The sequence below is a fragment of the Rattus norvegicus genome, chromosome 17 (genome assembly GCF_036323735.1).
Source record: "Rattus norvegicus strain BN/NHsdMcwi chromosome 17, GRCr8, whole genome shotgun sequence".
Lineage (NCBI taxonomy): Eukaryota > Metazoa > Chordata > Mammalia > Rodentia > Muridae > Rattus > Rattus norvegicus.
This window is the reverse complement of record NC_086035.1, coordinates 90,839,361-90,864,291: the sequence shown is the minus strand read 5'-3', so window position 1 is coordinate 90,864,291 and position 24,931 is coordinate 90,839,361. Positions and strand designations below refer to the sequence as shown.

At 42.7% G+C, this 24,931-nt stretch overlaps 2 protein-coding genes across 2 annotated transcripts in view; both read left to right on the top strand.

Moving 5' to 3' along the window:
- The first annotated feature begins 2,471 nt into the window (after nucleotides 1-2,471).
- On the top strand, nucleotides 2,472-10,805 carry LOC134482641 (sperm motility kinase X-like). The gene is made up of 2 exons (XM_063276845.1): nucleotides 2,472-3,494; nucleotides 10,779-10,805. The coding sequence occupies exons 1-2, from the start codon at nucleotides 2,472-2,474 to the stop codon at nucleotides 10,803-10,805; spliced, it is 1,050 nt and encodes a 349-aa protein (XP_063132915.1).
- Nucleotides 10,806-10,852: 47 nt separating this feature from the next.
- Nucleotides 10,853-24,931, top strand: part of LOC108353138 (sperm motility kinase X-like) — a 36,079-nt gene continuing 22,000 nt past the window's right edge. The window contains exon 1 of the mRNA XM_063276844.1: nucleotides 10,853-10,880. Coding sequence (XP_063132914.1) covers nucleotides 10,853-10,880 — 28 coding nt within the window. The remainder of the gene's footprint in view (nucleotides 10,881-24,931) is intronic.

Genomic DNA, 24,931 nt, shown 5'->3' with positions numbered 1-24,931 from the left:
GGGAACATGGATCAAGCAAAAATACATAGCAGCCACTTCTTTCTTTCATTTCGCATGTGTGTTTTTGTTCCATGAGACAGACGCTCCTGGAGCACAGGCTGGAATCATCATTTCCGAGTAGCCAAAGATTACTTGAAGTGATGATCTTCCTCCTCCACTTTCACAAATTTTATAATTAACATGGGCTCATCTTTATGAGACTATCCTGACTTTAACTTTGTCCTATGTCTGTCAGAGGACCCTGAGGGACTCTCATCACTCTGGGTCCAGGTAGCTTACCCAAGTCTAGATTTTTCCTATCAGACTGTTTTGTGCCAATTCCTACTTCAACCTTCAACCCCAATTCAACAGCAGTAAGATGTGGATACACAGGAAACTGCTACAGGGCACAACATATCACCTTTAACAATGATACACTGATCTCATACTTTTTCTGGACCCTCTGGGAATACATACACAGGGCCAGTTAGAATTAGAAAGCAGCCTTGGTACATAATTAATTTGTTGGGTACTTGTCCTTGCCTTGCTAACATCCTGATGCACAAGTAATCAATTTCTGTTGTTTTGAAGGTCAAACACAAGGCATTGTGTTTGAGAGCAGAAGGACCCAGAGTTTCAGAACACGGCATCTACTACATCAGTTGTTTATAGGTTCCTGGCTTACGGGTGTTTACTTGATCATTTGGAACATATCAGCTCACTGTTTCTAGATCTTGAGCTTTGGTCAGAAGTCTCAAGCCTGAGGGCAGGCAATATGGGATTAATGGTGTCATATTCCTCTCAGCCTCACAAATGGTAGTCTCATGCCCAGGGGTGCAATGAATAATAGCATTTTGTCACAACAATCAAGGTAGTCATGACTTACAATCCTTTGGCAACCACTTGTCGGAATTTAAAAAGTAAATAGAATACATTGAATATGGACATGAATTATTACAAACTTATGAAGTCTGGGGTCCATGTGAAAAGCAAGACAATGTCCATCCACTTGCCATTGAATATCAGAATCCATAAAAAACTGGAGTGCCAAAGCTCTGGCGTCCATTGTCATTCTCAGGATTCCTTGTTTGATTATTAATGACAAAAGTGTCCTTGTTAAAGATGGAGTGTTAAGTGTTTGAACATTGTTCCCATTAGGTGGTGCAACTTGGGTTTAATTATGGTCCTTGGGCAGGGGTACAAGTAGGAAGAAATGGGTCACTGGGTAACATTGGGGACAGACTCTTGAGTCAAACCTGCCCTCTAGTGCTCCAATGACCAAGACTAGCCTTCCTGTCCATGGAGACAGAAGAAGAGGAGAAGCAATGGACCGTGCCTAGCCACAGTGTTGGCTGCTCTTTGCTCTAACCTCCCAAGGAACCCTGTGACAATGGATAGACACCTGTCTACTTACAGCTCTGATTGAGGCTGCATTCTGTCCTTACAGGTACAGAAGCTGTTGCTTGGCTGGAAAGAAATTAGAGTTTGAGGACACAGAAATTATACTTGGACATTCAGGAGCTGTTGGACCCTGACATAGTGAGTTTCTCCAAATTGGACACTTCATCTTGCTCTTTTTGACTTTGGTTTCTGTATTTGCTGCCTTCAGTTATGCATTTACATTTCCATGTTTTTTATTATCTTCTATTTCACGTTTTATTAAATTATGTTTGCAATGTTAGAGTATTCTATTTTTTTACTTCATATGTATGACAGATTTGCATCCTCATATGCCTTGAGTACCATATCCCAGATGCATTCTGTGGAGGTCAGAAGAGGGAGTCAGGTTTTCTGGGTCTAGAGTTACAGGTGGTTGTGAGTGTCTCACACCATCCCTAGGATTGATATAATAACATATTCACATAGCATAACTCAGTTGTGTAAGAAAATACAATCTCTCTATACCTGTCTATAGTTCCACTTCCCCGAAATCTGATTCCGTTGCTAACCTGACAGCTCATACTAATAAAATTATATAGAAAGACTTGTATCACTATTTTAAGTGGTGTATACTACCTGTGAGTGTGCTGTATAGGTGTGCTTAGTGTAGAGAGTTGTAGTAACCCCTGGAGCTGGAGTTAGGGTAGCTGTGGGCACCTGTGTTCTGAGAACCACCTACAGGTCCTCTGCCCGAGTAGCCAAATTTGGGAACTCCAGATGCAGATCGCCATCCTGCACAGTATAGGTTTTCGGGGATCTGTTCTCTTTACACCTTCTCTTGAAGCTGGTATTCTAGATGCCTCTACTCAAAGAGAATGCTGAGATCAGGAGAGAGGATGGTGAGCTTTTCCAATTTAGTGGCTTTTAGTGTCTAGGATACTCTGTTTGCAGTTGGTCCCTGACAACCGCCTCTATGTCATATTTTGCATCTGCTCCTTTGCAGTAGGTCCTTGTCCTTCCCTCCCAGTATGTAAAGTACGTGGCTAGATTGTCTGATGTTTTTCTGAGCTTTTTTCCTCATATCTTTAATGTAGGAATTTGAGCGTATCAACATGTTCTGGAGCCTGATTTTAAATGTCTGTTTTATTTCTCATTGCAAGTTTGCTTCTAGCCATATAAAGGAGGGCCTGATCATGGAGCAGGACCCAGAGAGCCGAGAGTCTATCGAGAACTTTACCACTGACTATAAGATCATAAGAACCCTGGGAAGGGGACGATTTTCAGTCGTAAAAATGGCCTACCACGTCCCAACCCTCACCTGTGTAGCTATAAAAGTTCTCAAGAACACCGAGAAGTGCTCCTCAGTGATGAGCAGGGAAGTTGACATTCTAAAGTCCCTGGGCCATCCTCATATCATCAAGGTGGTCGAAGTGGTCCAGACAAGAGAGGCCACCCACCTGGTCATGGAGCATGCCTCTCAGGGAGACCTACTGGACCGAATCCGGGAATGTGGATATTTAAAGTCGTGGGAGGCCCGAAGAATGTTTAGACAGATATTAGAGGCAGTACAATTCTGCCATGACAATAATATTGTCCACCGAGACATAAAGGCCAACAACATTTTGATAGACGGAAGGTCGAATGCCAAGCTCTGTGATTTTGGCCTAGCTGCTAAAACACTTCCTGGGCAGAAGCTGATTGATTTCTGTGGCACGCTGCCATACTGTGCGCCAGAATTCTTTGAAGCTGAGGAATATGAGGGCCGCCCATTTGACGTATGGAGTGTAGGTGTCCTCCTCTTCTTCATGGTGACTGGGCACTTGCCTTTCCTAGGCAAGTCATTTGCAGAGGTGAGGAGACAAATCAGTTCAGCCAATTTCAGCATTCCGCCTCACGTTGCCAACGATATTTTCAATGTTATAGTGGAAATGCTGATGATAAATCCCAGCAGGAGGCCCAGCATCCAGCAAATTATGATGCGCCCCATGATCAAAGACAGCCAGGCCTACTCACCACCGACATCCATACAGACGTTCACAGGAACACCAAGCCCTAGCATCATCAAAGCCATGAGAGTCATGAGGCATACACCTGAGAAAAGCACTGAGTCTCTGATAGACCAAAATATCAACGAGGTGCTGGCAACATACTTGATTCAACAGCACAAGCCACTCAGGAAAGTCTGCACACACCACCAAGTGGAGCCAGGTCTAGAAGATCTTCACTCATTCCCTCGTTTTCTTAAGAGAAAGGGACCTCTTCTCTCCTCCTTCACCTTGTCCTCACATTCATCCAATATTCGGGAGAAGGAGGATAGGAAGAATTCCAGGAAGGTTGTTCTCTTTTTTTCTTTTTCTTTTTTTTTTGCCGGGGTTCTGTTTCGTTTCTTTATTTTTTTTTAACATTCTTTTTTTTTTATTAACTTGAGTGTTTCTTATTTACATTTCGAGTGTTACTCCCTTTCCCAGTTTCCAGGCAGACATCCCCCTAATCCCTTCCCCTCCCCTTCTTTATGGGTGTTCCTCTCCCCACCCTCCCCCCATTACTGCCCTCCCCCCAACAATCACGTTCACTGGGGGTTCAGTCTTAGCAGGACCAAGGGCTTCCCCTTCCACTGGTGATCTTACTAGAATATTCATTGCTACCTATGAGGTCAGAGTCCAGGGTCAGTCCATGTATAGTCTTTAGGTAGTGGCTTAGTCCCTGGAAGCTCTGGTTGATTGGCATTGTTGTTCATAAGGGGTATCGAGCTCCTTCAAGCTCTTCAAGTTCTTTCTCTGATTCCTTCAACAGGGGTCCCGTTCTCAGTTCAGTGGTTTGCTGCTGGCATTCGCCTCTGTATTTGCTGTATTCTGGCTGTGTCTCTCAGGAGCGATATACATCCGGCTCCTGTCGGCCTGCACTTCTTTGCTGCACTCATCTTGTCTAATTGGATGGCTGTATATGTATGGGCCACATGTGGGGCAGGCTCTGAATGGTTTTCCTTCTGTGTCTGTTTTAATCTTTGCCTCTCTATTCCCTGCCAAGGGTATTCTTGTTCCCCTTTTAAAGAAGGAGTGAAGCATTCACATTTTGATCATCTGTCTTGAGTTTCATTTGTTCTAGGCATCTAGGGTAATTCAAGCATTTGGCCTAATAGCCACTTATCAGTGAGTGCATACCATGTATATCTTTCTGTGTTTGGGTTAGCTCACTCAGGATGATATTTTCCAGTTCCAACCATTTGCCTACGAATTTCATAAAGGTATTGTTTTTGATAGCTGAGTAATATTCCATTGTGTAGATGTACCACATTTTCTGTATCCATTCCTCTGTTGAAGGGCATCTGGGTTCTTTCCAGCTTCTGGCTATTATAAATAAGGCTGCAATGAACATAGTGGAGCACGTGTCTTTTTTATATGTTGGGGCATCTTTTGGGTATATGCCCAAGAGAGGTATAGCTGGATCCTCAGGCAGTTCAATGTCCAATTTTCTGAGGATCCTCCAGACTGATTTCCAGAATGGTTGTACCAGTTTGCAATCCCACCAACAATGGAGGAGTGTTCCTCTTTCTCCACATCCTCGCCAGCATCTGTTGTCCCCTGAGTTTTTGATCTTAGCCATTCTCACTGGTGTGAGGTGAAATCTCAGGGTTGTTTTGATTTGCATTTCCCTTATGACTAAAGATGTTGAACATTTCTTTAGGTGTTTCTCCGCCATTCGGCATTCCTCAGCTGTGAATTCTTTGTTTAGCTCTGAGCCCCATTTTTTAATAGGGTTATTTGTTTCCCTGAGGTCTAACTTCTTGAGTTCTTTGTATATTTTGGATATAAGGCCTCTATGTGTTGTAGGATTGGTAAAGATCTTTTCCCAATCTGTTGGTTGCCGTTTTGTCCTAACCACAGTGTCCTTTGCCTTACAGAAGCTTTGCAGTTTTATGAGATCCCATTTGTCAATTCTTGATCTTAGAGCGTAAGCCATTGGTTTTTTGTTCAGGAAAATTTTTCCAGTGCCCATGTGTTCCAGATGCTTCCCTAGTTTTTCTTCTATTAGTTTGAGTGTGTCTGCTTTGATGTGGAGGTCCTTGATCCACTTGGACTTAAGCTTTGTACAGGGTGATAAGCATGGATCGATCTGCATTCTTCTACATGTTGACTTCCAGTTGAACCAGCACCATTTGCTGAAAATGCTATCTTTTTTCCATTGGATGGTTTTGGCTCCTTTGTCAAAAATCAAGTGACCATAGGTGTGTGGGTTCATTTCTGGGTCTTCAATTCTATTCCATTGGTCTATCTGTCTGTCTCTGTACCAATACCATGCAGTTTTTATCACTATTGCTCTGTAATACTGCTTGAGTTCAGGGATAGTGATTCCCCCTGAAGTCCTTTTATTGTTGAGGATAGCTTTAGCTATCCTGGGTTTTTTGTTATTCCAGATGAATTTGCAAATTGTTCTGTCTACCTCTTTGAAGAATTGGATTGGTATTTTAATGGGGATTGCATTGAATCTGTAGATCGCTTTTGGTAAAATGGCCATTTTTACTATATTAATCCTGCCAATCCATGAGCATGGGAGATCTTTCCATCTTCTGAGGTCTTCTTCAATTTCCTTCTTCAGTGTCTTGAAGTTCTTATTGTATAGATCTTTTACTTGATTTGTTAAAGTCACACCGAGGTACTTTATATTATTTGGGTCTATTATGAAGGGTGTCGTTTCCCTAATTTCTTTCTCGGCTTGTTTCTCTTTTGTATAGAGGAAGGCAACTGATTTATTTGAGTTAATTTTATACCCAGCCACTTTGCTGAAGTTGTTTATCAGCTTTAGTAGTTCTCTGGTGGAACTTTTGGGATCACTTAAATATACTATCACATCATCTGCAAATAGTGATATTTTGACTTCTTCTTTTCCGATCTGTATCCCCTTGACCTCCTTTTGTTGTCTGATTGCTCTGGCTAGAACTTCAAGAACTATATTGAATAAGTAGGGAGAGAGTGGGCAGCCTTGTCTAGTCCCTGATTTTCGTGGGATTGCATCAAGTTTCTCTCCATTTAGTTTAATGTTAGCAACTGGTTTGCTGTATATGGCTTTTACTATGTTCAGGTATGGGCCTTGAATTCCTATTCTTTCCAGGACTTTTATCATGAAGGGGTGTTGAATTTTGTCAAATGCTTTCTCAGCGTCTAATGAAATGATCATGTGGTTTTGTTCTTTCAGTTTGTTTATATAATGGATCACGTTGATGGTTTTCCGTATATTAAACCATCCCTGCATGCCTGGGATGAAGCCTATTTGGTCATGGTGGATGATTGTTTTGATGTGCTCTTGGATTCGGTTTGCCAGAATTTTGTTGAGTATTTTTGCGTCGATATTCATAAGGGAAATTGGTCTGAAGTTCTCTTTCTTTGTTGTGTCTTTGTGTGGTTTAGGTATAAGAGTAATTGTGGCTTCGTAGAAGGAATTCGGTAGTGATCCATCTGTTTCAATTTTGTGGAATAGTTTGGATAATATTGGTATGAGGTCTTCTATGAAGGTCTGATAGAATTCTGCACTAAACCCGTCTGGACCAGGGCTCTTTTTTGTTGGGAGACCTTTAATGACGGCTTCTATTTCCTTAGGAGTTATGGGGTTATTTAACTGGTTTATCTGTTCCTGATTTAACTTCGGTACCTGGTATCTGTCTAGGAAATTGTCCATTTCCTGAAGATTTTCAAGTTTTGTTGAATATAGGTTTTTATAGTAAGATCTGATGATTTTTTGAATTTCCTCTGAATCTGTAGTTATGTCTCCCTTTTCATTTCTGATTTTGTTAATTTGGATGCACTCTCTGTGTCCTCTCGTTAGTCTGGCTAAGGGTTTATCTATCTTGTTGATTTTCTCAAAGAACCAACTTTTGGTTCTGTGATTCTTTCTATGGTCCTTTTTGTTTCTACTTGGTTGATTTCAGCTCTGAGTTTGATTATTTCCTGCCTTCTACTCCTCCTGGGTGTATTTGCTTCTTTTTGTTCTAGAGCTTTTAGGTGTGCTGTCAAGCTGCTGACATATGCTCTTTCCTGTTTCTTTCTGCAGGCACTCAGCGCTATGAGTTTTCCTCTTAGCACACCTTTCATTGTGTCCCATAAGTTTGGGTATGTTGTACCTTCATTTTCATTAAATTCTAAAATGTTTTTAATTTCTTTCTTTATTTCTTCCTTGACCAGGTTATCATTGAGTAGAGCATTGTTCAATTTCCAAGAATATGTGGACATTCTTCCTTGATTGTTATTGAAGACCAGTTTTAGGCCGTGGTGGTCCGATAGCACGCATGGGATTATTTCTATCTTTCTGTACCTGTTGAGGCCCGTTTTTTGACCAATTATATGGTCAATTTTGGAGAAAGTACCATGAGGAGCTGAGAAGAAGGTATATACTTTTGCTTTAGGATAGAATGTTCTATAAATATCCGTTAGGTCCATTTGGCTCATGACTTCTCTTAGTCTGTCTACATCTCTGTTTAATTTCTGTTTCCATGATCTGTCCATTGATGAGAGTGGGGTGTTGAAATCTCCCACTATTATTGTGTGAGGTCCAATGTGTGTTTTGAGCTTTAGTAAGGTTTCTTTTACATATGTAGGTGCCCATATGTAGGTGGCATAGATATTTAGGATTGAGAGTTCATCTTGGTGGATTTTTCCTTTGATGAATATGAAGTGTCCTTCCTTACCTTTTTTGATGACTTTTAGTTGAAAATTGATTTTATTTGATATTAGAATGGCTACTCCAGCTTGCTTCTTCTGACCATTTGCTTGGAAAGTTGTTTTCCAGCCTTTCACTCTGAGGTAGTTTCTGTCTTTGTCTCTGAGGTGTGTTTCCTGTAGGCAGCAGAATGCAGGGTCCTCGTTGCGTATCCAGTTTGTTAATCTATTTCTTTTTATTGGGGAGTTGAGGCCATTGATGTTGAGAGATATTAAGGAATAGTGATTATTGCTTCCCGTTATATTCATATTTGGATATGAGGTTGTTTGTGTGCTTTCATTCTCTTTGTTTTGTTGCCAAGACGATTAGTTTCTTGCTTCTTCTAGGGTATAGCTTGCCTCCTTATGTTGGGCTTTACCATTTATTATCCTTTGTAGTGCTGGATTTGTAGAAAGATATTGTGTAAATTTGGTTTTGTAATGGAATATCTTGGTTTCTCCATCTATGTTAATTGAGAGTTTTGCAGGATACAGTAACCTGGGCTGGCATTTGTGTTCTCTTAGGGTCTGTATGACATCAGTCCAGGATCTTCTGGCCTTCATAGTTTCTGGCGAGAAGTCTGGTGTGATTCTGATAGGTCTGCCTTTATATGTTACTTGACCTTTTTCCCTTACTGCTTTTAATATTCTTTCTTTATTTTGTGCGTTTGGTGTTTTGACTATTATGTGACGGGAGGTGTTTCTTTTCTGGTTCAATCTATTTGGGGTTCTTTAGGCTTCTTGTATGCCTATGGGTATCTCTTTTTTTAGGTTAGGGAAGTTTTGTTCTATGATTTTGTTGAAGATATTTACTGGTCCTTTGAGCTGGGAGTCTTCGCTCTCTTCTATACCTATTATCCTTAGGTTTGATCTTCTCATTGAGTCCTGGATTTCCTGTATGTTTTGGACCAGTAGCTTTTTCCGCTTTACATTATCTTTGACAGTTGAGTCAATGATTTCTATGGAATCTTCTGCTCCTGAGATTCTCTCTTCCATCTCCTGTATTCTGTTGGTGAAGCTTGTATCTACATCTCCTTGTCTCTTCTTTTGGTTTTCTATATCCAGGGTTGTTTCCATGTGTTCTTTCTTGATTGCTTCTATTTCCATTTTTAATTCCTTCAACTGTTTGATTGTGTTTTCCTGGAATTCTTTCAGGGATTTTTGCGATTCCTCTCTGTAGGCTTCTACTTGTTTATAAATGTTTTCCTTTGTTTCCCTAAGGGAGTTCTTCATGTCTTTCTTGAAGTCCTCCAGCATCATGATCAAATATGATTTTGAAACTAGATCTTGCTTTTCTGGTGTCTTTGGATATTCCATGTTTGTTTTGGTGGGAGAATTGGGCTCCGATGATGCCATGTAGTTTTGGTTTTTGTTGCTTGGGTTCCTGGGCTTGCCTCTCGCCATCAGATTATCTCTAGTGTTACTTTGTTCTGCTATTTCTGACAGTGGCTAGACTGTCCTATAAGCCTGTGTGTCAGGAGTGCTGTAGACCTGTTTTCCTCTCTTTCAGTCAGTTATGGGGACAGAGTGTTCTGCTTTTGGGCGTGTAGTCTTTCCTCTCTACAAGCCTTCAGCTGTTCCTGTGGGCCTGTGTCTTGAGTTCACCAGGCAGCTTTCTTGCAGCAGAAAAGTTGGTCTTACCTGTGGTCCCGAGGCTCAAGTTCGCTTGTGGGGTGCTGCCCACGGGCTCTCTGCAGCGGCAGCAACCAGGAAGACCTGTGCCGCCCCTTCCGGGAGCTTCAGTGCACCAGGGTTCCAGATGGCCTTTGGTGTTTTCCTCTGGCGTCCGAGATGTGTGCACAGAGAGCAGTCTCTTCTGGTTTCCCAGGCTTGTCTGCCTCTCTGAAGGTTTAGCTCGCCCTCCCATGGGATTTGGGTGCAGAGAACTGTTTATCCTGTCTGTTTCCTTCATGTTCCGGTGGTGTCTCAGGCAGGGGTCCTGCCGCTCCTGGGCCCTCCCCCACGGGAGCCCAGAGGCCTTATACAGTTTCCTCTTGGGCCAGGGATGTGGGCAGGGGTGGGCAGTCTTGGGGGTCTCTTCCGCTCTGCAGCCTCAGGAGTGCCCACCTGATCAGGCGGTGAGGTCTCTTTCCCACAGGGTCTGGGAGCAGAGAGCTGCTGCGGACCGGGATCCACCAGCTTGGGACCTCCAGCAAACACAGGACGTGCCCGGTCCTAGATGAACTTTGCCTCTGTGTGTCCCGATCTCACCAGGCAGCTCTCTTGCAGCAGACAAGTTGGTCTTACCTGTGGTCCCGAGGCTCAAGTTTGCTCGCAGGGTGCTGCCCAAGGGCTCTCTGCGGCGGCAGCAACCAGGAAGTTCTCTGTTTTTCAAAGACACCAAGAGCCTCTTTTCTGTGTCTTTTTCTTTTCAAGTCCTGAAGAACAGCAGCCCCAGCTCCACGGCTTTTAAGCCAGTGGTGGGGGTTGGCCTGGCTGAAGATTATACAATCTCAGAGGATCCAGGCCAGACGTCCAGGTGCCTGTGTGCTTGCAGGCCCCTTCTCCAGAGGAAGAGCTGTCCACACCACAGCAAGGTCTCTCCAGGTAAAACCCCAGGCAGGAAGGCCTGCCTTTTCACTGTGTCTTGCTCAGAAGGGAGGGATGAAGTAGAACAGTGCCCTAAAAGTGTCAGTGGACCAGTAGCCCTCTGCCCTCTCTTCTAGCAGAGGTAAACATCAGAGACTGTTCTGTGGGACTGTACTGTTCTTTGCTTCCTGTTTCTTGCAGAGAACATTGGTCTTCATCATGAAGTAGACTTCTCAGAAAAGTCTCCCTAGTCAGCCCATCAGACCTGAGCTAAAATGGGTTCCCAGATTGAATATGAGACCTGTATGTCTCCTGTGAAGGGAATGCTCCTGTCACACTTTGACCAGACCCTCACCCACCCCTCCTGCCCTGCGAAAGATATCACAGTTTATATTGCTTAAGTCCTCAGACCCAACTCAGGGTAATGCTTAAAAAACCCATACTGTGGAGTGACTCCCAAGGCAGCTGTGCCCTCTCTCTCACCAGTTCTGCCCTGTAATTACTCACCTCTCTCTGTTTGCTCCCTCAAGGCCAACTTTCAAATGTGTAACAGGATTCCTACCTGTGTCACAGCCTCCTCGAAGGAGGAGGGACAGGTGTTATGAGCAGAGTCAAAACAACAACTTAATGATGGAGAAGCAAACTGGTGTGGCCCTACCTCATGCCAGCTTCAGGCCTCCACTGGAGTATGCATTCCACTGGATAAATATACCCAGGCTGCTTCCATTAACCTGAGAATTTGCACACTGCTTTTTTATGCCCATTTAAACAGCCTTGCAATTCCTTTGTGAGAGCTTCTGGGAAGCTTTCCCTGTCCCTCCTATTGTTACATTTGTTAAGATGTCATCTCCTGTGTTCTTTTTAACTAGACTGTATCAACATCTTCCACAGCATGAGGTGTACAGAATACCATATGACTGACATGGAGGGTCCCTCTGACCCAATGTCCCTCTTAATTTGTTCAAAGGACATCAAGGATCCACGCATAGTAATCCTGCAGTGATATGTGCTGAGTTTAACAGCATGTCCCTATAGTTCTCCACCATTGTGATCACATACATATTTCTCATGTGCTTTATCCCCTGAGCTACACGAAATTCTCTTAGGACAGACAATCTTTTCCTCTCTAATTTGAGTGGGAAAGAACATTATATTCCACTCTGGAGCAAGAAGAGCACTATATGAACTCGTGTACCTGAACCCACAACGCACAAGTCTGGGAAAGTTCATTAAAGGGGTTCTTTGCTGGCCTCTAGCACTGAACCAGGTTATCTACTCAGAAAAAACCAAGGAAAACCTCTCACAGACACTGCCCAGCCTAGGTTTTAAGAGTTGGCCTCACACCCTGATGATTCCTTGTCATCCATACACTGATATGTAGAAGCCCTGGAGTCTATATCTCTGTCAGTGGGTCTGTCTTTACTTTTACATGAACAACTTCCATGCAGGTGGGTCTCAATGGATGTTTCTTATACTGGACTCCTAGAGAGCCATGTACCCCTCAGGATGGCCTTAAGTGGAAAACACAAAATAGAAACATCAAATATAAAATCCCAATTGATGGAAATAGATTCACAAAATTAAAAACCAACAGATGAAAAACACTAACCACTCCAATAAAAATCCTTAATATATCACTCTTAATTCTAACAGACTCACAGGTGTATGCTAAGGGAACATATTCCATGTACAATAAACAGAAGAAATTGGTTCTTATTTTCTGATATGTTTATGTAAATTAAGCATACTTTCATTTTTTTCTGATATTTTTTTTCCTATTTTGGAATAGTGTTGCTATGCTGGTTTTAGTGTTCACACAGTCAAACCTAAAATTCAGAGAGAATACCACTCGGGATAGGATGAAAGCCCAGGCTACCTTTGTCTTCCTCTTGATCTTGCTGCCTCTGTTCCTCCTTTCGTGTAATGCTATGCTGCAAACATTTCTGTTTTCATCAAGGTCTCTTAAATCCCAACAGGCCACCTTGTAGCTAAAGATTACCTTGAGCACGATCCTCTTCTTCCTGTCTCTAATTCTGAAATGTAGAAGTTTCAGTTCTGAGCCACTCTACCCTGTCAAGTAACACAACTTCAAGGCCAGTATAGGCTAGAGGAAGTACCAGGCTGAGTGCAATCCTGTCAGAAAAATGACATTCTAAATATTTTTACCTGGCAGATCTGGTCTCTGCATCTGGGGAGATGGATGTTGGGTAAAGTGTCACAGTGCAACAAAAGGACTCTGGAAATCAGACAAGGAAGAATCATGGTGTCATCTTAGGCCTTGAGCTTAACAGAGGCAGGTGTGGCAGATTGGTGGCCTGAGATTACTGACATATTACTCTGTCTCAATATTGAGGTAAAAAAGCGTTTGATGATTATTCCTGGCCTCCAGGTATGAGGACAAACAGACAGACACCAACACACAAACACACACACATACACACACACAGAGAGAGAGAGAGAGTGAGAGAGAGAGACAGAGAGAGACAGAGAGGCAGAGAGACAGAGACAGAGAGAGACAGAGAGAGAAAAGGAGAGAGGGGGGTAACTCTGAGGTAATGTATGTATCATGCACACATTAACTCTTTATACATCTATCTAGACTTTTCCAAGTATGGACTGTCTAAATTTTATAGTCATGTCTGTCTATTTCTTGGCCAGTGAACATAAACCTAAGTCCCGTGGCAAAAAACGTACTAGGGTTTTCTAGTGATGAATATTTTTTTCTTTCTCTTGTTTAACTCCAGTTCCCTTTATGCAGTCCAGGCAGCCAATGACTTTTGATCCTGCTGGACAACAGACTGGACACAATGAGTGGCCTGATGAGTGGACCGTTGGACTATTTGGGACTCACCTGGACTAAAATCCATGTATAACAAAAGGGTCTCCAACATCCTGCTCCTTCCACTAGGAGGGCAGATGAAAGGAAGATGCTCCGAGATATAGATTTCTTGGGGCTTTTTTTTTCTCTGTGTTTTCTTTTGAAGCTTGTAAGGTTTGCTTTTTATTCCTCTTATTTGTATATAATTTTGTTCATACATTTGTATTTATCTAATATTTTAATGTTTTAATTGAAACAGTGACATCACCTCCCTCTTTTGTACCTCCTCTCCAAACTTCCCCAGCTATCCTATATCAAACATTTCTCATGCCTTCACTCTTAAGTTTATAGACTCCTTTATGTGCTTAAATTTGTTATATATATTTTTACATATCTTGTGTATCAGGAAATAAATATGAATATACCTGCAGAGCCCATATTTGTTGCTTGTGTATATATTTGTTCAAGACTGACTACTCTGTATTTGACAACATGGTACTTTCTATTTTTACCTTTTGATATTTTCTCTTCCCAATCTTAAAATTCTTTTTCTGTCTAATGGTTTCTTGCCACTTTTATTTAACCTAAATTATTTATTTCCTTCTTTTGCCTCCTTTCTATACTCCCCCCATCTTTGATTCTACTACAACAAAGACCACTGCCTGTGGGAAGGACTCACTCTTGAAAGAGCCAGAGGTGTGGGTCAATTGAAGACCAGTGGGAAAGTTCCACTGCCAACCTTCAAGCACAATGACCCCTCCCTTCCAGGTAATAGTCAGATCCCACAGAACTGCAAGCCAAACTGTTAAACAAAGCTACCTGTGATTTCCAACTCCCCTCTCCTTCCCCTCTGGAAAAGCAGGAATGGTTCACTGATTACTAGTCAGTAGGAGGTCACTTCGCCCCATCAATAATACCCTGCCTAGTTACCAACTGCTTGAATTCTGCCCCATCTCTTAGCAAGGTATATAACTACCTGTCAGAATCTGCCCAGGGTCATCTCCCTTTAAGGAGGAAGGCCTCAATAAGGCAGAATTAAACTCCTCTTGCTATTGTATAGATCACTGTCTCCATGAATGTCAATCAAGAGGTCCTGGAATCGGTTCAGTTTGAACCTCACATTGGTGCATACATCTGGAAACTTGCTTCTTCTGTGGGACCCATGGGAGAGTGGTGAAAGGGAGGAGTGGCAGTTACAACTAGGTACTGAGGTTGACTTCTCTGTGCTCTCTCTATCTAGCTTCATAATGTTCTGCTTTTGACTTCTTTCTTTCTTGCAAGTATCAGGAGGGCTCACAGAGGCTAGGTAACAGGGCTTTGACCTGTCCAGAGGCCAGCAATGTCAGAGAACTTTGATCCAGTGTGACGCCAGCAAATTCACCAGAACCAGTGTTCATCTCACATCTGGCAGGAGCAGATAGCCTGCTTTATCACATCCACAGCAGTGATGGTTTGGTCTGTGTACTTTGCCCTTGAAAAGGGACACTTGGTTTGTGTGTTTATTGTTCTTTTTGTGCATTCAGTTTTCATGTTTTGGACTTGGACTGATGAAAATTTTGGACATGGGACGAATTGTTTTCTCACCTTAATCTTATTCTGAGTCATTTTCAAGAATTTAGGATTAAGGACCACTTAATGAAACTTGGAGTGGGCTGCTTTTGATGTTAAATGGCCACCAGGAGAGAGACATTTTAACTCCCCAAGGTATCAGCAATAGAGGATAAAATGTTTCAGACATTTTCCCTCCTCCTCAACCCCTACCTTCTAAAAACTTCTTTTTCACTAGAAACAACAAAAGCCTACTTCAGCCCAGCACCCAGCTCCTTCCTTATTGACAGTATCAGCCTTAGGGCTGGAGAGATGGCACAGAGGTGAAGAGAACTGAGTGCTCTTCCAGAGCTCCCGAGTTTAATGCCCAGCAGACACTTGTTGAATTCTCTTTTTCTTCAGGATAGGTTCAGAGTTTCATGGCTCACAAGGTCACAAGGATTTAACCCCTTTTTCCCTGCTCTTCTGCTCATTGCTGACACAGTGCAAACGGGCATCCAGCATCCCTGACAGGAGAGGCTCCATGTGGGCAAAAGTATCTTTCAACAGAGCTTACAAATGGCTCCTGGCCCCACAAGGAACCCACCCAGATTAGGGCTTCAATTCAGTAACGGTTGGGAGTGTGTCCAGATTTGCCACAAGGCTCTATAAGCATATCTCAATAATAATTTGTCCCAGGTTCACATATGATATTAAATAAGAGCAAACAGAAAATTCTCATATGATAGCCCTGACTTTCATCAATTAAGTTCGTACCAAATGTTAGAGAAAAGTTAAGTTGCAGGGAGATTGTAGAAGAGTGCAGATCATGACAGAAAGAATTAATTAGACCACTTACAGCCAACAAACCACCCGATCCAGGACAAAAGAAATTCTAAGCTTCAATAAATTTACTTTGACACTCATGACTACCCGTACAATTCTGACTGATGATTCAGTAATGCCTACAGGCTTCATTATCAGAGTTTTCCCTGGCTGAGATGTTTTCTAGCTACCTGTTTTACTAAACCTTGCAACTCTCCCACCTGACCCTGACTTGGACTGTCCACTCCATCAATGTGACGAGGTTGTGGCACAGGTGTTCAGTACCTGACCTGACTTGAGGAACACACCTTTGTCAGAAACAGAACAGACCTGGGTTATGGACAGAAGCAGCTTCATCCATGGGGGTGAGAGGAGGGCAGGGGCAGTGGTGACAATACAAATGGAGGGAATGCAGTTGCCAAAAACAATAAAAGGCCTCCCTGTCCTGTGGCTGCACTCAAGGAAAGAGAAACCACAGTCCATTGTCACCCCCCTTTATCTGTGTTCCCAGAACAGCTTCACAGAGGACACATTTTGAATGTTCCTCTGAAGACTCCACAGTCTGAAGGCCTCCCAGGAGATCTACTGCAGCCTGGGCAACATATCAGCAGCTTCTCTGCCCCTTTGAATATCCTCCAGTTGGAAGGCCCTCACAGGAGGTCTGCTACAGACAGGGCCACAGTCCTGACAGGAGCCCTGTTGGAAACCAGGGACCAAGGAGTCAGACTCCAGAGTCACCTTCTTTTCAGCACCTCATGGTATCTTCTCAAAAACTGACCATATGACGGGTCATAAAACATACCTCAACAGATACAGGAAGATAGAAATAATCCCATGCAATCCATCATATTCCACAGACTAAGGCTGATCTTCAATAACAACAATAATGAAAGAACACCCACATATACATGGAAGTTGAACAATGTTCTACACACATATACCTTAGTCAAGGAAGGAATAAAGAAAGAAATTAGAACACTTCTCAGAGTTTAATGAAAATGAAGGTACAACATACCCAAACTGATGGGACACCATTAAAGCTGTGCAAAGAGGTAAACTCATAGGTGTGACTGCCTGAAAAAAGCAAAAAACAGGAGAGAGCACAAATCAGCAGCTTGACAGCACACCTAAAATCTCCAGATCAAAACAAGCAACTGCAACCAAGTGCAGTAGAAGGTAGGAAATAATCATTCTCAGGGCTGAAGTCAACCAAGTAGAAACAAAAAGGTCTATACAAAGAACCAACAAAACCAAGAGCTGGCTCTCTGAGAAAATCAATAAGTAGATAAACTCATAGACAGACTAACCAGAGGGCACAGAGTGTGTGTCCAAATTAACAAAATCAGAAATTAAAGAGGAGACATAACAACAGAATCTGAGGAAATGAAAAAAATCATCAGGTCCTATTAAGAAAGGCCAAATTTAACAAAACATAAAAATCTGGAGGAAATGGACAGTTTTCTAGACAAATACAAAGTACCAAAGATAAACAAGGAACAGATAAACCATCGAAATTACCTCATAACTCCTAAAGAATTAGAACCAGTTATTAAAAGTCTGTGAATCAAAAAGGGCCCACCACAAGATGGGTTTAATGCAGAATTCTATCAGACCTTAATAGAAGACCTCATACCAATGCTCTCCAAACCATTCTACAAAATAGAAATGGAGAAAGCACTACCAAATGCCTTCTATGAAGTCACAATTACTTATACTGAAACCACAGAAAGACCCAAGAAATAAAGAGAACTACAGACCAAATTCCCTTTTGAATATCAATGCAAAAATACTTAATAAAATTCTCGCAACAGGAACAAGGAATACATAAAAATGAACAACCACCCTGATCAAGGAGACTTCATCCCAGGAAGAGAGGGATGGTTCAATATATGGAAGTCCATTAACAGATTTCACTTTATAAAAAAACCTCAAAGATAAAAACCACATGATCATTTCATTAGATGCTGAGAAAGCAATGGACAAAATTCAACACCCCTTCATAATAAAAGCCCTGGAATGATCAGGAATTCAGTGTCGGTAACTAAACGTAGTAAAAGCAATATACAGCAAACAGTAGACAACATCAAACTACATGGAGAGAAACATGAAACAGTCCCATTAAAATCAGGGAGTAGACAAAGCTGCCCAATTTCTTGCTGCTTATTGAATATAGTTCTTGAAGTCTTAGCCAGAGTAATCAGACGACAAATGAAGGTCAAAGAGATACAAAGTGGAAAGGAAGAAGTCAAAATATCACTATTCGCAGATGATATGATAGAATACTTAAGTGACCACAGAAGTTGAACCAGAGAACTACTAAGCCTGACAAAGAGCAAAGTGGCTCGGTATAAAATTAACTCAAACAAATCAGTAGCCATCCTCTATTCAAAGAATAAACAGGCTGAGAAAGAAATTAGGGAAATGATACCCTTCATATTAGTCCCAAATAATATATAATGCCATGGTGTGACTTTAACCAACAGAGTGGGAAAAGATCTTTAACAATCCTACATCTGATAGAGGGCTAATATCCAAAATATACAAAGAACGCAAGAAGTTAGACTCCAGTGAGTCAGATAACCCTATGAAAAAAATGGGGTACAGAGCTAAACAAAGAATTCTCAGCTGAGGAATATCGAATGTCGGAGAAACACCTAAAGAAATGTTGAGCATACATCTGGAGTCATTCAGAGAATGCAAATTGAAACAACCCTGAGAATCCATCTCATACCAGTCAGAATGACTAAGATAAAAACTCAGGTGACAGAAGATGGTGGAGAGGATGTGGGGAAAGAGGAACACTCCTCCTTTGTTGGGTGGATTGCAAATGGGTACAAACTCTCTGGAAATCAGTCTGGAGGTTCGTCAGAAAATTGAAAATTGGACTGTCTGAGGACCCTGCTATACCTCTCCTGGCCGTATTCCCAAAAGATGTTCCATCATAAAACAAAACCCCCAGGAAAACAACAATTCCAACCAACCAGAGCTCCTAGGGACGAATCCACTACCCAAAGAGTACACATGGACCGACCCATGGCTCCAGCTTCATGTAGCAGAGCATGGCCTTGTTGGGTACCAATGGGAGGAGAAACCCTTTGTCCTGCCAAGTCTGGACCTCCCACTGTAGTGGAATTTCAGGGCGGGGAGACAGGAAAGGGAGATGTTTGTGGAGGAAAAAAAATTATAAAAGAACTGGGAGGGTGAATGGGATGGGGGTTATGGATATGAAACCAGGAAAATGAATCACATTTGAAATGTAAATACATTTTAAAAAAGTAGAAAAGAATAGAAAAAGAGAAATACCCAATAAAATTAAAATGAATAATAAAAATAAATAAAATAGGAGCAAATTTAGAAAAAAAGAAGTTATGTACAATCAGCCTTAAGGGAACTAGGTCAGTGTATATGGGTGTTTGCTGGGCAAACATAAACCTGAGTTTAAATCTCCATAAAAATCACACCTAACTACATATATGCTTCTAAACCAAGCCTTGAGAGCAGCAGACAAAATATTGGTGCTGGCATGCCAACCTAGCTTCAAGCTCAGACACCATCTCAAAGGACTCAGCAGGACAATGATAGAGCAGGACACCTGAACTCCTCCTCTAGACTGTGCATGCGAACAAATGCTCACAACGAGGTGTACACACACACACACACACACACACACACACACACACACACATAGATACACACACTCGCATGCGTAAAATATTTTTTGAAAAGTATAAAAGACATCTAGTCCAATTGAAACTCATTTCTGGCTCTGCCTTCTCCCTGCTTTTTCTCTTAAGTCCTATAACATCATCTGACAAGGGCATATTCTATTTATTTATGATCTGAATTTCTTCTAGAAGACGGCTGTCCCAAGAGGTGATATTCACCTGCTGTTGAAAAGCGTCTCTTGCACAATAGATACTTAACAGATCGTTATTAAATACATATGCTGTATATGAAATTTATTGTTTGGGAAGTATCTTAATGGAAACTAAATCAGAGAAACCCATCTCCCTCATGTCCTCTCACAAAGTCTCTCAATGTCTGTATGTATTAGTAAAAATGTGGATGACAGCAAAGAGCAACAGAAAAGTTACCTGTAAACTCTTTACATACAGACATCCCCTACCAATTAACTACATAACAACATCTTCATTACTATAAGATTACTAGGTGTGGATTAGTATAAGGTTACTAGATGTGGAAGTTAACATAAGGGTAGAACATCCAAGGGCCTTCAGGAAGAAAAGACACAAATCAATGTGCCTAATCAATCTGTTAAACAAACCCTGGAGGAAATGGAAAATGAATTTGATGCTTACAGAAATACTTGCCAGAATTCAACATAAATGGCATTCAACACGAACCAACAATTTTTTTCTCACACTTCTATCAGGCAGGAGCAGATCTCTGTCTGTCTGTGTTGTGGTGTGTGTGTGTGTGTGTGTGTGTGTGTGTGTGTGTGTGTGTGTGTGTGTGTGTGTGTTTGTGAGAGAGAGAGAGAGAGCGAGAGAGAGCGCGCAGAGACAGAGAGACAGAGTGACAGAGACGGAGACAGAGAGACAGATATAGACAGAGATAGAGAAGAATGATTTGCTGTTTTGTTTGTCTCTCTCAGGATTGGAAAAAGACACTTTTCTTGACTGCCTGAGCTCCAACCCTTCATGAATGTTGGCTTCAGGTCGCAGAGGAAATCTCCCTGGTTCGTTTCCCTATAATATTAGCATCTCAGCCACCTCTCCAGAGATGAGCATGAACCAGGAAGGGTGGTGTGTGGAGTGCAGCAGCAGGTGTCACAGGCAGGGAAAGGAGAGCAGGAACTTGGAGCACCTGAGTGAGAATGAGATGGGCCCAAGGCTTAAAGTGAGACACCCTCAACCTGTCAGTTCCCTCAATCACCTGCTGGGAAGGACCAGGCAGGCTGAGGGTAGGGAACTTCCAGTTGAGCACTACCTCCGGTGAAGAGACCCCTGAGGGCCCTGGCCTGCCGCACCAGCGCCCTGCTTAGTAAAGTTTGCATGGGGTCCGCCCCACTACCAGAGCCCTTGGGGCAAGGGACCGCCTCAGTAAGCAACCATGCAGGGCTCAAGTTCAGTGAACCCGGGCAGGACAAGCACTGGCCACCAACCTTTCCCCTGGCGCGGTACAACCCCGCAGAGTAGCCCTCCACCTTCCCGCCACGACCTGCTGAGGTAGAGACCCTGATCCTCTAAAGCAGCCTGCTCCATTCTTTACCTCAGCTCTGTGGTCCGAGGCGGATTATCACCCTGGCAAGGGAATCCCGACCTGCCTAACCTGCCTGGTCAACCAGAGCTGTTACTCCGCTCTCTTAGGTAACCAAGGAAACAGGGTTTCCACACCTTCCATAGCCCTGACCCAGACTAGATCTCTATACCTGCACACAGGCGCCTTTTCCTGCGCTTTGATTCCCTCTCTGCTGGGAGGGCGGTCACAACCTGGTCGCCGGAGTGACGCGCTGAGAATCTCAGCCAATGAGAGGAAGAAGGCGGGACCAGTGCAGAGGGGCGGGCCCTGTGCAGCTTCTCCCAGTGACTCTGCTTCTAAAAGCACCAAGTCTCTTGTTTCTAATTTAAGTGCAGGTTCACTGAAAAAACTACATCTGTCATGAAGACTGCTCAAAGTGCCTGAATAGTACTGGAGCACTAAGCAGGGGATGAATCATCGGTAGCCAAAATTATCTTGCACTATCTTTGGGGTCTTTAAACTTCTTTATACCAACCTTTGTAGCTGACCTAGGATCTTTGTACCTGTTATATAAAACATTTGAAATGTATTGTTGAACTCAGCCAGCCACTGGCTTTTCAGTAATGCGGAAAAGAAGAATATCATCAGCGGGACATTTTCCTGCTGTGCTGTAGGCTGCCCACCAAATGTTCTTTCCCCTGTATTTTTGTATTGATTTATGTTCTTTTGTTCTATGCTATAAGACCTCATGCCAACCTCTTCCCCAATAGTCATTAATTCGGGGAAACCCGAATCTGTACTCCTATGCAGTATTCACTCAGAGTTGCATCAGAATATAGTTCTCCTTGTTTTTGGTTTTGGTTTTATTTTGTTCACGGTCAGTATGTACAATGAACTGTTGTCCTATCATCTGCTGGAGGTCATAGGATTAAAAAGGATGAGTAAAGTTTCACCGAGATGACAGCAGGGCTATCCTCAGATATCTTTGAGACCCAACCTTATATTTCTGTAGAGAAAGAGAGATTCTTGCATAAATTCTGGGTCCAGCTATAATACCCTTCGTAGCCCTGTCCAATTATGTTGCATACAATCGGGCACCTGACACAGATCCTTACATAAATCAAACTTTAGTGAGACTTTGAACCTGCTCCTTGGCCGGTGTGCTTTGTGTGCACATCTTTGTACACTCCAGCTTTAGCAGTCGCCAAGGCAGTTTAGCATGAACCCACATATACACAATCACCCCCTCCCTATCTTACAAAAATGTTTCTGTCCCCACCCTTGATATCTGTAATGCTTGCCTGCCTTCAGCAGGAAGCTTTCAAGGTTGGGGTTACTAAAATTGACCCATGTTGCTATCAACCATGAGCTCCATATTTCTTGACTATACATCCCTATGTATCTCTCGTGTGTTTAGAGAGCAGGCCAGCTCAGTACCTGGGTCTCTTTTGTTTTACTACCCTGGAAAAAATTGGGCTTTGTCACTTTCACTTGTGCACAGCTTTGGCTTTCTCTGAGGACTGTTAAGGTTATGTACTTTAATATGCCAATCTCTTCTGAGTGTGGGAACTACAAATTAAATAATAGGATATCTGAGCCTCACTACAGACAGTCTAACTAAACCTAAGAGTGACAGGACGATCCTGCTCTAGGAATTTGACACATTAGTGGCCATCCTTCCTAATCTTCCAGTCACAGCTGTGAGATAACAGGAGCATGGGGGAAAGTCAAAGCTACACTGACATATTTGGTATACTTTGGCAGTTTTTCAAGGCTCCCCAAATAATACAATGAAAAACTAAATAGTCTGTGGCTTAATCAGGGAGCAGAAGCGTAAGGTGGAGAGATTTCAATCAAGGACAGAAAAACCATGGAATCCCCATTTTCACCACCAAAGAATACATATAACAGTTCGAACATGTCTGGGAAAATCCCATAGCATAGGCATGTGAGGAAAGGTAGGATGTGTGTAAATGATTTATAAAGATGCACAACCCCCATGACCCATATTTTGAGCCTTTGATCTTACTCCAAGTTTAGCTCAAACTTTTCTTCATTAATAAGAGAAGAAAACATCCCTTTCTTTCTACCAATATCCTATGTGTCCCTGGTCCAATTCCTTGTTCTTAGTCACAAAACCTCGGAAATTCCAGTGGTAGCTTCCAAACTCCATAATCTATCAACAACGTGTGTGCACACTGTGTACTCTAACACACACACACAGACACAGACACAGACACAGACACACACACACACACACACACACACACACACACACACACACACACACAGTGAGAACTCCAATCAACCTCGTCTACAGTGAGACTTGCCTATCACTTCTGGTTCACTGTTAGTAAATCGATGTCCACCTTATTTTATTGCCAGATATATTTAAAGTGTCAGCTGATGACCAAATGCAGACAATTCAATTTTTTCTTTAGATTTATTGGTATGAATGTCTTTCCTATAATGCCTGGTGCCTGCAGTGGTCAGAAGAGGGTGACAGATACACTAGAAGTGGAGTTACAGAGTTTGCTTATCAATCTCCTGGTGGACCCTGGAAACTCTTGCTCTGCAAGAGGAACCGGTGTGCTAAACTGCAGAGCCCATCTCTCCAGCCGCTAAACACACATATTTTTATAAATAGCTTCATAGGAAAGTCAGATGTTGTGAGCATCAATGATCTAGGCTCCCAGCAGAACATGGGGTCAGGCTCTAAACATTTCAGAGATGTGATTGGTTGCCTACTTTCTCATTAAGCTGTCCATGCATGATCTGGCTGTTTTCACAGGGTCTCCTAGCTCAAGATGCTTTCACACTCACTCTGTAGCAGAGGATGACCTGGAATTTCTGATCGACTGCCTCTGCCTTCCAAGTGCTGGACCACCATATCTGGTTTAGCTCTTACTTCTTAGAGCAGAAACAAATGCAGGGAAATGAGAGGGGTGCTGGAAATCACTGTGTACAAAGGAACTCAGGAGGTGAGGCTCAGAGATAGAGGGATGATGGAACTTAGGAAACACCAGCCCTAGCATTCCAGTGTACCCCATAACTCCCAGAGGATGAATGGAACATCTTCCAGGCTGACCTATATCTTGTTGATACTGTCTAGCCAGATGTTTCTAGAAAGCCCCTTCATTTCCATCTCTACCAAAGCAGACTTGTTACTTCAGCCCAATTTGTGACCACACCAGAGGCCTCATAGGTAGCAATGAATATCCTAGTAAGAATACCAGTGGAAGGGGAAGCCCTGGGTACTGCTAAGACTGAACCCCCAGTGAACTAGATTGTTGGGGGGGGCGACAAGGGGGGGAGGATGAGGAGGGGAATACCCATAAAGCAGGGGAGCGGGGAGGGGGATGTTTGCCCGGAAACCGGGAAAGACTATAAAACTCGAAATGTATATAAGAAATACTCAAGTTAATAAAATAAAAAAGAACTCTCGCTGCTTTTAAGCTAAGGGCCAAGTCCTCACATGGGGTGTGTCATGACTGCCTGTAACACTAGCTACACACACAAACACGCACACACACACACACACACACACACACACACACACACAGAGAGAGAGAGAGAGAGAGGGAGAGAGAGAGAGAGAGAGAGAGAGAGAGAGAGAGAGAGAGAGAGAGAGAGAGAGAAGGAGAGTAAATCTCTAAGAGATAATGTCAAGGTTGGTCTAGAATTTCGCAAAGTTGGTAGAGTCCTTGCCTAGCATGCCAAAAGTCCTGAGTTTGTTCCCAGCATGTACCAATGTGATGTTACATGTCTATAATTCAAGCACTTGCAAGCCATGTGTGCTCGTCCCAATTCATGTGGCCCCAGCATTTTACTCCGTGAGAATTTTTAACTAACAGGGGCACAGAATCATCAGAGAGATGAACTGAAAGATTTCTTCAAGTTAACTCTGACTGTAAATGTAAGATGGCTTCGATCTGGGTTGCCCAAAGAAAGCCAAGGATTATTCTCAGCTACAGTACAAAAT